The sequence below is a fragment of the Chiloscyllium plagiosum genome, unplaced genomic scaffold, assembly GCF_037043375.1.
Source record: "Chiloscyllium plagiosum isolate Xiang-an unplaced genomic scaffold, Cpla_swu_hap1 HiC_scaffold_42, whole genome shotgun sequence".
NCBI classification, from domain to species: Eukaryota; Metazoa; Chordata; class Chondrichthyes; order Orectolobiformes; family Hemiscylliidae; genus Chiloscyllium; species Chiloscyllium plagiosum.
In genome coordinates, this window is record NW_028270180.1 from 35,395,076 (window position 1) to 35,411,433 (window position 16,358).

At 41.5% G+C, this 16,358-nt stretch overlaps 1 protein-coding gene across 6 annotated transcripts in view; it reads right to left on the minus strand.

Moving 5' to 3' along the window:
- herc1 (HECT and RLD domain containing E3 ubiquitin protein ligase family member 1) overlaps nt 1-16,358 on the minus strand; it is a 483,062-nt gene that overhangs the window by 307,407 nt on the left and 159,297 nt on the right. For all 6 annotated transcript variants that reach the window (XM_087981970.1, XM_087981969.1, XM_087981967.1 and 3 more), the window contains exon 24: nt 8,764-8,884. In XM_087981970.1, the coding sequence (XP_087838096.1) occupies nt 8,764-8,884 (121 nt within the window). The remainder of the gene's footprint in view (nt 1-8,763; nt 8,885-16,358) is intronic.

The following is a 16,358-nucleotide window of genomic DNA, read 5'->3' on the forward strand; positions in this document are numbered from 1 at the left end:
CCCTCATGGATTGTACTGTTTTAGTCCTCAAAAGTCTCCAGCTATTTGTCAAACATTGCTTTCATAAATCCACTTGTTGAAGTTAATTTCACCAATACTTTGAAATAGCAATTAAATACTGTTGTTTAGTCCACTCCTGTGGCCTGAACATAAAAACAAACTGCCAAGTGTCTGTATGGTATACCATAACAAGTGTGATCAAAGCAGATCTTCTCTCCTTGCAACGACTCAGTATTTTACTCACAAATGCAAAATTGGACAGTATAAAAGCTGAGGTCAAATATCTCCTCAGAGAGTGAGATCATAATAAAGTCAGCAATTTCACTCATTTCTCAATGAACAATATCACTTGAATTCTGATCTATCTGCCCACTTGTCTGACATCAGTGCATGGTCCATGATAAGAGAAAAGGAGATATAAAATAACTTGAAAAAACAAAGTTCACATCTCTGCAGGAAAAATGTCAATAAACATACCTCCCAATATTATCAAGAATTAAAAGAAAAACTAATACTGGTTCATTGAAAGCCCTCCCAAAACCCATTAAAAACTGACCTGGTTGCAGTTCGATATAATTTTTCTCAAATCTTGAGCTCTGGCTCGTAACTCCTGAATAATGCTACAGTAAGTCAATCAACAGAATAATTAAACTGACTTCTCCGTAGAAACACGATTAAAGGCTTTATACCTTGCTGAATTTCAAAAGTCAGTGAATAGCATCTACATGTGTGGGAGCATTCACTGGTTCAAATACCCGATTAAGAAGAACAAGAGAAACAGGCAGAAGTAAGCATTTCAGTCCCTTTAGGCTCCAGCACGCTGCAAGATCGCGGTTGATTTGCCTCATGCAACAACTCATCTTTCATGCCAACTCCTCACAAACATCAATGCAGGAGCACATTATTGCATATGCTGAAATCTAAACCAAAAAAATGCTGGAGATTAATGAATCAGGCAGCATCCATGGAGAGAAAGCAAGCTCTGAACAACAGTCATCTAGACTCAAAACGTTAGCTTACTTTCTCTCCATGGATGCTGCCTAACCCATTGTGATCTCCAGAACTTTTGTTTTCACCTCACAGACTTCAACTCCGCGATACTTAAAAAATCTACCAACCTCCTCTTTAAACACTTTCAATGTTCTGACCTCCACAACTCTCTATGGTAGGGAATTCAAATTGTTCATTACCCTCAAAAGAAATTTATCTGCGTTTCAGTTTTAAATGAATCTCCCTTTATTCCGTAACTATATCCTGCAGTTCGGGATTCCCCATTAGTGGAATTCTTCTTAGCATATATCCTGTTAAGCCGTTCTCAGAATCTTGCATGCTTCAATAAAGTTCTTTTAAACATAGTACAGTCCGCACAGTAAATGCCCTTCAGCCCTCGTTATTGTGCCGACCTTTTATTCTACTCTAACCAAACTAACCAAATATCCCACATTTTACTATCATCCAGCTGCCTACCCAAGAGCTGCTTAAACGTCTCTAACGTATCTGACTCTACTACTACTGCTGGTAGTGCATTCCACACACTGATGCCCAACCTGTCATTTGCCCTCCTGGGATCAATTCAGTAAATCTACTTTGAAGTGCCTCCAATGCCAAAACATCCGCTGTTTCTTATAAAATGGGTGTCAAAACTGTATCCAAGAGGCCAGATGCAGCCTCACCAACTCTCTTATAGTTGTAACAATACTTTCCTATGCTTAAAATCTAACTCCCTAGCAAAAAGGCCAAAATTCCATTTGCCTTCTTAATTATTTGCAGCACCTGCATGTTAATGCTTTGAGTTTCATGCACATGAACACCCAAATCCATGTGAACTGCATTTTTTGGAGTCTCTCTCCATTTAAATGATAGTCTGCTTTTTGATTCTTCCTTGTGCTATGACTTCATACTTGCCTATATTAAAATACATCTGACAACTTTCTTGTCCACTCCCTCAATCTATCTATCCCCTTGTATTCATTATATCCTCATCACAACATGCCCTCCTACCTATTTTTCTACCTTCAGCAATTCTGGATACATTACACTCTGGCCCTTTTTCCAAGTCATTAATACAGACATTTTAGAAAGGCATAAGTCTTTCAGACAATACATTAATCCCAACTCTACATCTTGTATGTCATCTAATCCTCAAGCCAAGCTAATACATTACCTCCAATACTGTGAGCTCCGATCTTGTACAATAAACATTTATGTGGTACTTTATCGGATGACTTTTCGAAATCCAAATACATTACTAAAATTAACTCGGATTGTTAAACCTTCAAAGAATTCCAGCAAATTTGTCAAACATGATTTCCTTTTCACAAAACCATATTGGCTCTTCAACAACTGGTGTTCGATAACAGAACACATTTATTTCAGTGTAAAAACCAGCAGATATTCCACTCTAAAGTGTGTTATAGATACAACACATTTGCTGTTAAAATTCCATAAGCTTTTATCCTTTATAGGTTTGTAGGCTTCTTAGTAAGCCTGCAGCAAATGCATGCAAGAGCTCATGACTACAGCCATAGGTCTGAAGGTTGAGAGTTAAAGTCAACTTCACAGACACAGGCTATGTTACCCTTACCCGGATTTGAGATTGGTGCTGTGGTAGTTTGTACATTTCAGCCACGTCGTCTTTAAGTTCTATGCACTGGCCCTGATTAAAGTTGAGGTGGAAAGGTTTACTAAAAACCCTGCTGGATCTGAATCTAGTTCAGTACCCTAGTTCCTCCTCCTAGCAGTTTGCCTTGCTTAAATTCCTACATGCTCTAAGTCATGTTCAAATGCCAGAGCAAATCCTATCAGGCCATCTATGTCTGGAAGTAACTTCTTTCAGTACAATATGTCATTCTACACCTTGTACAGTGCCAAAACTTTAAACAAGCTTATAAAACCTGAAGCAAAAGTACACAATTGTACTAGCAGCCAGATGAAATAATTCAGAGACTAATTAATAAGCATTTAATGATCCTATTAGAGTGCTATCCTTGCATGCTGTTTCATGCAGCATTCAACTGTACAAGGTTGAGACTAGGTGTGACCATTTCAAAATGCAGTGGTGACTTGCTATCAATGCTGCACAGAGATACCATCATGGTCTGGCTGCTCTGCATGATGCCCAGAATCACACATGGAAACCATTTAGTATGATGGTACCCTATAACTTTCCATGGAAGTGTGAACACATATTTCATAGATACATGCAGCACAGGAAATGCCCTTCGGCCCATCGAATCTCCACCAACAAAACTACCACTAAAGGTGCGCTAATCCCATATCCCTGAATGTTATGGTATCTCAAGTGCTGATCCAAATATTTTTTAATGGTTGTAAGTTTTCCAGACTCCACAAACTTCTAGGCAGTGCATTCCAGATTTCCATCACCCGCTGAGTGAACAGGTTTTTTTTTAAACCAAATCCCCTTACCCTAAAACTATATCCGACCCTCAACCAAAAGGAACAGTTACTCTCTATTCACCCTGCCCATACCTTTCATAATCTTAAAAATCACACAACACCAGGTTATAGTCCAACAGATTTAATTGGAAGCACACTAGCTTTCGGAGCGACGCTCCTTCATCAGGTGATTGTGGAGGGCTCGATCGTAACACAGAATTTATAGCAAAAATTTGCAGTGTGATGTAACTGAAATTATACATTGAAAAACTGATTGTCTGTTAAGCCTTTCATCTGTTAGAGTACATTGATAGTTTCACTTCTTTCATGTGTAAATCACAAAACCCTTTTTTTTAAAGTTGCATTCTCGGGTTAGCTGTTAACAATGGTGATAGCTAGACAATATGTTGTATAATTTCAGTTACATCACACTGCAAATTTTTGCTATAAATTCTGCGTTACGATCGAGCCCTCCACAATCACCTGATGAAGGAGCATCACTCCAAAAGCTAGTGTGCTTCCAATTAAACCTGTTGGACTATAACCTGGTGTTGTGTGATTTTTAACTTTGTACACCCCAGTCCAACACCGGCATCTCCAAATCATTTCATAATCTTATACACCTCAACCATGTCCCCCTTAGTCTTTTCTGCTCTAAAGAAAACAATCCATTCCTATGTAGTCATGGATCATTATAGCTCAATTGCTCTATCGCAGGCCACATCCTGGTGAACCCTTCTCTGTAATCCCTCTTGTGCTAGCACATTTTTCTTGCACCAGAACCGCACACAGTACTCCAGCTGTGGCCTAATCAATGCTCTGTACAACTACAACGTTACCTCCTTCCTCTTATACTTTAAGCCACAACTGAAGAAGGCAAATGTCCCATATGCCTTATTCACATGTTCTGCTGACTTCAGGGATCTGTGAATAATTACTCTAAGCTTCCCAGTGTCCTGCCATTCAAAAAATATTCCTTCGCCATGATTCTTCTTCCTTGTACTTATCAGGATTAAATACCATCTGCCACTGGTCTGCCCAACTGACCAACCCATCTATATCTTCCTGCAACATACAACTATCTGGTGCCTCTCAGCAACAGTGACCCAGGTTCAAATCCACCCTCAGATGACTGTCTGTATGGACTTTGCTATATTCTCCTCATTTTGCGAGAGTTTCCTCCAGGTGCTCCAGTTTCCTCCCACAGTGCAAAGATGTGCAGGTTAGATGGATTGGCCATGCTAAATTGCCCACAGTATCCAGGGATATACAGGCTAGGTGGATCAGTCATTGGAAATGCAGAGTTACAGGGACAGGGTATTTTGGAATGGGGTGGGGGGGGCAAGGGTAAACACTGGGTGGGATACTCTTCAGAAGATCTGTGCTGACTCGGTGAGCCAAATAGCCTGTTTCCACACTAGGGATTCTATGATTCCCCACTATTAATCATTCTACCAAACTTGGTTCTTCTGCAAACTTGCTTAACATTCCCTCACATTTTCATCTATATCAGTTCTGTATATATCAAACAATAAGGATTCCAGGACTGTTCCTTGTTGTATATCACTGGACACCAGCCTCCAGTCACTTAGACAGCCTTCTGCCTCTACCCTTTGTGCCCTCTTACTCAGTCAGTTTCTGATTCCATCCTTCTCTGTTTATTGCAGTAACGTTCCTCAACTTTACATGCTTTAACCTTCTCAATCAGTCTCCCTTGTCAAAAGCTTTGCTAAAATCCATATAACTACATGAACTGTCCTCATCCACACATTTGGCATTTTCAAAAGATTCTGACGTTTGTTAGGCCTGACCTTTCTCTGACAAAGCCATGTTGAATATTCCTAATTAGCCCATGATTTTCCAAGTGGGTATTAATTTGCTCCTTCAGAATTTTCTCCAATAGTTTCCCTACTACTGGCATGAAAGTCAGCAGTCTGTATTTTCCTGGTTTATCTTCTTAAAAAGTGGAACCAGATTAGCTGTCCTCCAACCCTCTGGTATGGCCCCCATGGCTGGAGAGGAATTAAAACTTTGTGTCAGATCCCCTGCAATTTCCTGCCATACCTCCCATCACAATCTGTGGTGCAATTCAACCAGGTTAGGGGTTTTGTCTGATTTTAAGCATGGGAGAGCCTCCAATACCTCCCAATTTCCTTTGTCACCTCGTGCAAGTTCCTCAGTTTGTTTCCCTGAAACATGTACATATGGTCTCCCTTTCCAGAGTGAAGACCAAGAGAAGTATTCACTTAAGAACTTTTCACTATCCTGCAATTTCACACACAAGTTATCCCCTTAGTTCCTAATGGGTCTACTCTTTTCCCGGTTAGCCTCTTCCCTTTAATGCATTTGTTCAATATTTTAACAAATCTAATCCTAATCTTGTTTGAAATTCCTTTTTCATGCTTTTTGTTCTTCTATTTGCTTTCTTAAGTTCTCTAATGCATTTACTTTATTCCTATAGGGTAGCAGCTGAATTGCTCCCTTGGACTTGCTCAAAGCCTTCTTCTTTTTCCTCATCCAATCGTGAATTGACCGAGACATCCAGGGTTCTTTGAACTTATTGTTTTTAAATTTCCCTTTAAAGGATACATGTTGGATCTGTCCTCTCTTCAGCTCCTTTTTGAATGCCCCCGACAGCTCCGCTGTAGACTTACCCACATTGAGCTGTTCCCAGACAACTATGTCCAGGTCCTGTCCTTTATTTTAATAAAATCTGCCTTCCCCCAACCTGAAGCCATATCTTTCCTTGTCTAGAACAAGTTTGAACTATAGTGTGGTGTGGTGGGTATTGCTAAAAGGTTCGTCCACTGCCACATCGAACACTTGTCCAGCATCTTTCCCCAAAACCAGATCCGGCACTGCACAATCCCTTCTTTGGCCTTCTGCACGTTGATACAACAATTTCCCTGGTTACATTTCAAGCAATCTGCCCCCTCTAAACCCTTAACACTATGACTATCTCAGTTTATGATGGGAAAGTTGAAATCCCTTCACAAAATTGCCCAATTATCACTCTTCCACACCTCCATGAACTGTCTACCTACTTGCACCTCTAATTCCCGCTGACTCTATGGAGGCCTATAGTACATTCCCAGCCAAGTGCCTACCCCTAAAACCTTGTTTGAGCTCCTTTTAACAATACCTTGTTTGAGCTCCTTTTATTGCAGTAATTAACTCGTTAATTAATAGTGCTACACCACCACCCTTTCTACATCTTGTTAAGAATAACAAAAAGATGGGGTACTGGGCTAATGGTCGGATACTTGGTAGTGTGGATGAGCAGAGGGATCTTGGTGTCCATGTACACAGATCTCTGAAAGTTGCCACCCAGGTAAATAGTGCGGTGAGGAAGGCATATGGCGTACTGGCTTTTATTGGTAGAGGAATTGAGTTCCGGAGTCCTGAGGTCATGATGCAGTTGTATAAGACTCTGGTACGGCCGCATCTGGAATATTGTGTGCAGTTTTGGTCGCCATACTATAGGAAGGATGTGGAGGCATTGGAACGGGTGCAGAGGAGGTTTACCAGGATGTTGCCTGGTATGGAAGGAAAATCGTATGAGGAAAGACTGAGGCACTTGGGGCTGTTTTCACTAGAGAAAAGAAGGTTTAGGGGTGACTTGATTGAGGTGTACAAGATGATTAGGGGGTTAGATAGGGTCGACAGTATGAACCTTTTCCTGCGTATTGAGTCGGGTATTACAAGGGGGCATAGCTTTAAATTAAGGGGGGGTAGATATAGGACTGATGTTAGGGGTAGGTTCTTCACTCAGCGAGTCGTTAGTTCATGGAATGCCCTGCCAGTAACAGTGGTGGACTCTCCCTCTTTATGGGCATTTAAGAGGGCATTGGATAGGTATATGGAGGATAGTGGGTTAGTGTAGTTTAGGTGGGCTTGGATCGGCGCAACATCGAGGGCCCAAGGGCCTGTACTGCGCTGTATTCTTCTATGTTCTATGTTCTATCTTCCTCTGTCTCGCCCAAAGATCCTATATCCCAGAATGTTAAATTGCCAGTCCTCAACCATGTTTCTGTAATGGTAACAATATCATACTTCAATGTGTCAATCCATGCCATTAACTCATTAGTCTTAATAAAGAGCAAAAGAACTGCAGATGCTTCAAATCAGAAGTTGCTGGAAAAGCTCAGCAGGTTTATCTGTTAAGAGAAATCAAAATTAACATTTCGGGTCCAGTGACCCTTCCTCAGTTCTGAGGAAGAGTCACTAGACTCTAAACACATTTCTGATGAAGGATTTATGCCCGAAATGACAACTCTCCTGCTCCTCGGATGTTGCATGACCTGCTGTGCTTTTCCAGCGCCACATTTTTCGACTCTGACTCTCCAGCTTCTGCAGTCTTCACTTTCTCCTAGTAACACGATGTGTCATTGATATTCTGTGTCCCCTCCCCCACCAGACTAGTTTAAACCTAACAGCACTAGCAAACCTTCATACCAGGATGCTGGTCCCAATGTGGATCAGGTGCAAACCTTCCTACTTTCCTCAAAAATGGTCCAAGTGATCCAGGAATCTAAACTCTTGCACCAAGTCTTGAGCCAGGCATTCATTTGCCCTATTTCTATACTCACTAGCATGTGGCAAATTCAGAATGTATTTTGCAAAATTTGGTGGTCACGAACACCCAAAAAATGGGGGTTGTCTTGACAGAATTGCCTCTCCCCTCCTCAAGGATCTTGACACTTAACTTCAACAATAGGACTTTCCCTGGATATAAAAAAGTTTCCTCGCTTGCACATTTTTGACAGATGAAGGACTTTTGCCCGAAATGTCGATTTTACTGCTCCTCGGATGGTGCCTGAACTGCTGTGCTCTTCCAGCACCACTAATCCAGAATCCATTTTTGACCAGTCTAGCTTTCATGGATGGAATTAACAAGTTTCATATCTTCAGGACTTTGAAACATATGCGACATTGGAATCTTGCAACCAAAAACATAACTGGATTCATAAGCTGAAATAATCCCATACAGCCATGGCTCAGTTGCTCTCACTTCTGAGTCAGACATTTGTGGGCTCAAGTCCCACTGCAGGACAGTTACAGAACTATTGCTAGGCTCTCTTGGATTGAGGCAAAATATCCACTGCCCTACTTTAAAGAAAAGCAGGAATTTCTGGTCAATACTTATCTGTCAAATCAACACCACAGAAACAGAAGATCTGGTCATAGTCATCATGCTGTTTATTTGACCTGTCTGTGCACAATTTGCTGCTGCACTTGCTACAACATAATAGTGACAGTATTTACTACATTGGCTACAAGGTAGCTGCTGTACAAGTCACTATAAACTCTATCGTGGCATTTTTAAAAAATTATTATTCTACCAATCTGCACAGCTGAAATACTTACAAATGCACAACTTTCCTCATCAGATTCAGGCTGAGACAAGTCGGATTCACTTCTCGACTTAGTTAGTTTGTAGGTTGAATTTGATAGCACAGGATGGCTTTCTGCTGTCAAACTTTCACTCCTGGAACAAATAAATCCAGTTATCATTAAAGTTCTCTCCAAACTTCAAATTAAATCACACTTTCAAAAGATTTGTCAAATTTTAATTACTATTATGAAGGTAATGTTATGACAAACAGACGGCAGAACCAAATCAGCTCTTCTATCTCTGCATTAATACAGTAAAATTACAACCTTTGAAGACCCTTAAAATTGATCCCAATGGTTCCTAACCAGACTTTTGCATAACCAATTCCAGACTCTGCAGATACTCAGTTCCAGGCACTCATTTGCATCTTAAAAGTCTAACAATTTATAAACAATACAATTAGCAGAGTAAAATTTTACTATCTATGCTTTAAACCCAAACCTTTGTTTTCAGCCCCATTCACACATCAGACAGACAACAAACAGTTAAGAGATAACTAAAAGAAAATTGAAGAAACTAGTCAGATTAGTTAAGTAGTTTCCCATTGTACTGTTCTACAGGCATAGATGACGGTTTTGTTAGATTTTTTTGAAATTTTATTCAGTTCACTCAGATAAAAGTAGTTATCCTTGTAACTCCCTCCACTGCATGTCAGACTAACCAACTCCTCCATGAGGTCCCAGTTACCATACATTTTATGCCACGCAGAAAGTCTTTTGCACATTTGCTAGAACCAATTCCCAGGTACAGACCTTGTTAATAGTCAACTTCAGCCATCTGTTCAAACATCATGCTCTTCCCTGACGATGTAACATCTCTAGAACACTTTGAACACAAACCAACCTGCAAGTAACTTCCAGGCTTGGCCTCTTGAATAAACAAAAGCTTGTTTTGTCCATTTTCCTTTTAACACAAGCTATTCCTCACAGTCCAAAAGTTTCCTTTAACTCACAGTGCCCAGTTCACATCTCCAAACAAAAACTGATAAACAAATAGAATAAAAATGAATAATAAAGAATGCCCAACAGCAGTACTGTTATTTGAGAACTTGTGTTCTAAAGTGGAAGAAAAATGAATTGTAGTGTTTCGGTTCTGTGAAGAGTTGATCCTTCTTTTTTGCTAAACAGTCAAAGTAATTTTGAACAGAATTAGGTGTTCACATCATCTATGATGTGAGAGAAGGAGGTAGAAACAGGCTCATGCAGAAGGAAATGTCCCATAACCAGAATGCTGTTATTGACATTCTCCAAACAGTGAGATCTGAGAATAAATACCAGGCTGCACAGATGTCAGTGAGAAGAAAACTCCAGATAAAAGGCTGTGGGGTCAGAAAAAAAGACATCCGAGAAGCCTGTTTCAAACACGGGTTCAGAAATACAGAAATAGCAGCTTGTTTCAAGGATCTCAGGGTGAAATGTTAATTAAAGAAAGCAGCACTTAGTGAATGTATGCTTATTTTCCGAAAAGACACCAATAACAGCCATGGCAGCTGAGCAAGAATCTTTAGTTTGAAGGTAGTATTGACACTTGACAATGATTTAAGTGTTTCTAAGGGCATTGCTGGGACAATAGAGATGAATCTTTTTTTCTGATGAGAAAGCGCCAATAGTTATTGCACAGTGTAATTCAGTTCATGTTTCTCTTCACGTTGTTTTCTCAAAATACTTTGAGAACTTATTGTGAATATGTTCAATGACTGAATGATAAACAAAAATATAAAGACATCCTCTATCAAGCCAGGCTTGACTCTGGGATCTGACTTGTCCAGTAGAAGAATCAACTGAAGTCATAACATTCAGTAAATCAAAAAAGACAGTCAAGTTTGTCCACATAACTAGTAACACAATAATCGGGATATAATTTCATTTAAATTATTCTTGCAATGTCTAGAACATTTGTGCGAAACTAAAAGAGGGGGTCAATTTAAAATGGAAGTGAGAAGACAATTCTTCAGCCAGAGAGTGGTGGGCCTGTGAAATTCATTGCCTCGGAGCACATTGGAGGCTGGGACGTTAAATGTCTTCAAGGCAGAGATTGATAAATTCTTAATCTCGCAAGGAATTAAGGAATACGGGGAATGTGTGTGTAAGTGGCATTGAAATGCCCATCAGCCATGACTGAATGGTGGAGTGGACTCGATGGGCCGAATTGCCTTACTTCCACTCCTATGTTTTATGGTCTTATACTATAAGACCATAAGAAACAGGAACAGGAGCAGGCAATTCTGCCCCTCGAGTCTGCCCTGCCACTCAATTGGATCATGGCTGATTGGATCATCCTCATGTCCACTTTCCTGCCTTTTTCCCATAACTTTGGATTCCCCTACAGATCAACAATCGAACTATTGCAACCTTAAATATAAACAAGACACTGCACTCACAGTACTCTGTGGCAAGCAGCTCCAAAGATTCTCAACCGTCAGCAGAAATGCCTCTTCTCGGTCTTAAACTGGTATCCCTTGTGACAATGCTGCTCCTTTGACAAGATTATTGTCTCCTTTTTTTTTGAGAGGGGTCACAAACACAGGGGTTCTGATATGTCTGATTTGTATGGGTTTTAGTGCCAATTTGATTACAGATAACAGGTACCACCTCACACAAAAGGCTTTCAAGCTTTTAAAAAAACACTGATACAATGCAAGGGGAGTGGCTAGTTCTCCCAGTTCAGTTTCTCTCTGATTTGGTTTGGTTTGGTTTTAGCAGCCTAGCTGTTTGGATTGCAGCTGCTGGTCAAGTTTTAGCTGGGAACCCAGAGAAACTGCTGGACCCAAAGAAACAGATCTATGCTGATCTTCTCTCTCTCTCTCTCTCTCTGACATCTCTCCTGTGAGAACCTGTACTTGATTTACCTTTTTTTTGCTGGGGGAGTGTTTATTGTGATATTGCAAGTATTTGGAATAGCATCATTAATTTGCAATAGTCAAGGGGGCTTTTCAGATAAGTTATGTTCTTCTACATTCTGTTCACGTACAAATAAATTCTGGTTTGTTTAAAAGTGAGTGTTACAGCCAGCAGCATCACTCCCAGTACATAACACTGTTTAAAGCAACTGCAAAAGTTAGGGTCTGCGCTGCCTTCTTGAAATGTTTTGAAGGCGTCTGGCTTGGTGCATAACACCTTCAACTTTGAGACTTAAATTTCAACTCAAACATAATTTACACCTTATTTCTGACAACTTGGAAATCATAAAAACCAGAGTCATTGACCATTTTGACCTTAATATTCTCATTATGTCACACTTGTAACTGAATAACCTAAGATGGGTAGAATATACACATAACTCTGGTTTTGGCTATGGGGACTTTTATCCTATAACTAGTTCTTACCACAAAACAGTCTTACCACAAATTCAACCCAAATTCTGGGTCAGATATGTTGATGACACCTTTGTAATCATTAAAAACACGGAAATAGAGAATACACACCGGATTATCAACACCACACTCACAGGAATCCGATTCACGAGAGAGGAAGAAAAGGACAACCAACTCCCATTCCTAGACGTGATGGTACAGAGAACACCAAACGGAGAATTCACCACTAAGGTACACAGGAAAGCCACACACACAGACCAAGTCCTGAACTATGAAAGCAACCACCCCAATACACACAAACGAAGATGCATCAAGACACTATTCAAAAGGGCCACAACACACTGCAGCACACCAGAACTGCAAAGAGAGGAAGAGGAACACCTATACAAGGTATTCGCAAAAAACGGATATCCTCACAATTTCATCAACAGATGCCTAAGGGAGAGACAACAGAACGAGGACATGCCGCAAACCAAAGGACTAGCCACACTACCATACATCAGGAGCATCTCAGAACTGACAGCCAGACTACTGCGACCACTAGGACTTATAACAGCACACAAACCAACAGCCACTCTCAGACAACAACTCACCAGAACGAAGGACCCGATACCCAGCATGAGCAAAACTAATGTAGTGTACAAAATCCCATGCAAGGACTGCAAAAACACTATATAGGACAAACAGGAAGACAGCTAACGATCCGCATCCACGAACATCAACTAGCCACGAAACGACACGACCAGCTATCTCTAGTAGCCATACACGCAGACGACAAGCAACATGAATTTGACTGGGACAACACTACCATTATAGGGCAAGCGAAACAAAGAACAGCCAGGGAATTCCTAGAAGCTTGGCACTCATCCACAAATTCCATCAACAAACACATAGACCTGGACCCAACATACCGGCCACTACAGCGGACAGCTGAAACTGACAACCGGAAGCGGCAGGGACAGGCCACTATAAATGCCGGAGGAAACACCACAGAAGCGCTTCACAGGAGGCTCCCAAGTACTGAGGATGTCACCTAGACAGGGGACGAAACGTTTGCAACAAAAACTTCCAGCTCGGCGAACAGAACCACAGCAACGAGCATCGGAGCTACAAATCTTCTCAAACTTTGAACTTAAATGTCTGTATAGACCCTTTATTCAGAGGATGATTGGAGTCTGGAAATCACTATCTGAAGAGTTGTTCAGCAAGAAATAATTGTAGCATTTAAGCAGTATTGATATATTAACTTGCTATGCCATTGCCTCCAGGGTTATGGGTCAAAAGATGGTAAACAGAGTTAGGTTACCAGCATGGATATGGAGTCCTCCAGCATAGAGACAGGCCCTTTGGCCCAAACTGGTCCATCTGACCAAAATATCTACCTCTGCTAACCCCATGTCCTTCTAAACCTTTCCTATCCAAGTATATGTTTAAATGCCTTTTAAATGTTGTTAATATACACACCTCAACCACTTCCACTGGCAGCTCATTCCATATGCTTACCAGCCTCTGTGTAAAAAATGTTGACACTGAGCTCCCCTTTTATTTTTTCCCCTGTAACATTAAACTGATGCCCCCTAGTCCATGATTCCCCAAACCTGAGAAAAAGACGGAGTGCATTCACTGTATTCATACCTCTCATGATCTTATACACTTCTTTCAGATCCCCCCCCTCAGTTTCCTACTCTCCAAAAGAAAAAAAGTCCTACCTTGTCTAACCTCTCCATCTAACTCAGACTGTTGAGTCCTGGCAACATCCGTGTAAACTTCTACACTCTTTCCAGTTTAAAAATACCCTTTCTATAGCAGGGTGATTAAAACTGAACACAACGCTCCAACTGTGGGCTCATCAATGTCCTTGTTCAACTGCGACATAACTTTCCAACATCGATACTCAATGCCTTGACTGAAGAAGGTCAGTGTGCTAAAAGCCTTCTTCACTGCCCTGTCAACTTGGATTCCATTTTCAGAGAACTGTGCACCTGAACTCCAAGGTTCCACTGCTCCGAAACACTCCTTAAGGTCCTAACATTCACCACAAAACTCCTGCCTTGATTTGATTTTCCAAATGCAAGACCTCACACGTGTCTATATTAAACTACATTTGCCATTCTCGGCCCACTTCCCCAGCTGATCAAGGTCCTGCTGTAATTTCTGACAACCTTCCTCTCTGCCCATGATACTGCCTATTTTAGTGTCATCTGCAAACTTACTAATCATGTCTTGTACATTCTCATCCAAATCATTGACATAGATAACAAACAGTAATGGGCCCAGCACAGACTAGTTACAGGTCTCCAGTCTGACAAGCCACTATTACCCTCTGCTGCCTATCATCAAGCCAATTGTGTATCCAATTTGCCAGTGCTCCCTGGCTTCCCTGCGATTTAACCTTCCAGAGCAGCTTAGCATGTGGAACCTTATCAAAGGCCTTACTGAAATCCATATAGACGATTTGACCACTCTGTGCTTGTCAACGTTCCTGGTCACTCCATCTTAGAACTCTAACAAATTTGAGAAGTATGATCGCCCATGCACAATGCCGTGCGGACTGCTCCTGTCAGCAAACCCTGCCTTTCCAAATGCATGTATACCTTATCTCTCAGAATGTTCTCAAGTTACTTATCCACCACAGATGATAGGCTTACTGGTCTATAGCTCCCAGATTTATCTTTGCAGCTCTTCTTGAATAAGGGTAAACATTTGGGCGGCACAGTGGCTAGCACTGCTGCCTCACAGCGCCAGAGACCTGGGTTCAAGTCCCGCCTCAGGCGACTGACTGTGTGGAGTTTGCACGTTCTCCCTGTGTCTGCGTGGGTTTCCTCCAGGTGCTCCGGTTTCCTCCCATAGTCCAAAGATGTGCAGGTCAGGTGAATTGGCCATGCTAAATTGCCCGTAGTGTTAGGTAAGGGGTAAATGGGTGGGTTGCGCTTCGGCGGGTCGGTGTGGACTTGTTGGGCCGAAGGGCCTGTTTCCACACTGTAATGTAATCTAATGTAATGTAATCTAATCTAATCTAATTTGCTACCATCCAGGCTTCCAGGCCTCACACTCATGGCTAACAATGATGCAAAAATACCACAGCTCCCGCAATTTCTTCTCCAACCTCTTGCTGGTTTCTTAAATATATCTGATCAGGACCAGGAGATTTATCTACCTGAATATAGAACATCGAACAATAGAGCACAGAACAGGCCCTTCAGACCACGATGTTGTGCCCCACTGATCCTCATGTATGCACCCTCAAATTTCTGTGACCATATGCATGTCCAGGAGTCTCTTAAATGTCCCCAATGACCTTGCTTCCACAACTGCTGCTGGCAACGCATTCCATGCTCTCACAACACTCTGTGTAAAGAACCCACCTCTGACATCTCCTCTATACCTTCCTCCAACCAGCTTAAAGCTGGTTTCTGCCCTGGGAAATAGTCTCTGGCTATCGACTCTATCTATACCTCTCATTATCTTGTATACCTCAATTAGGTCCCCTCTCCTCCTCCTGTTCTCCAATGAAAAAAGTCCGAGCTCAATCAACCTCTCTTTATAAGATAAGCCCTCCAGTCCAGGCAGCATCCTGGTAAACCTCCTCTGAACCCTCTCCAAAGCATCCACATCTTTCCTATAATACGGTGACCAGAACTGGACACAGTATTCCAAGTGCGGTCTAACCAAAGTTTTATAGAGCTGTAATAAGATCTCACGACTCTTAAACTCAATACCCCTGTTAATGAAAGCCAAAACACCATATGCTTTCATAACAACCCTGTCCACTTGGGTGGCCATTTTAAGAGATCTATGTACCTGCACACCAAGATCCCTCTGTTCCTCCACACTGCCAAGAATCCTTTGTGTTATCTGCAAACTTCAATCCCCTCATCTAAGTCATTAATAAAAATTACTAACAGTAGAGGCCCAAGGATAGAGCCCTGTGGAACACCACTCACCACAGACTTCCAGGCAGAATATTTTCCTTCTACTACCCCTCGCTGTCTTCTGTTGGCCAGCCAATTCTGTATCCAGACAGCTAAGTTCCCCTGTATCCCATTCCTCCTGACTTCTGAATGAGCCTACCATGAGAAACCTTATCAAATGCCTTGCTGAAGTCCATATACACCACATCCACAGCTCGACCCTCATCAACTTTTCTAGTCACATCCTCAAAGAACTCGACAAGGTTTGTGAGGCATGACCTGCCCCTCACAAAGCCGCGTTGACTGCATTTAATCAAGCCATGCTCTTCCAGATGGTCATAAA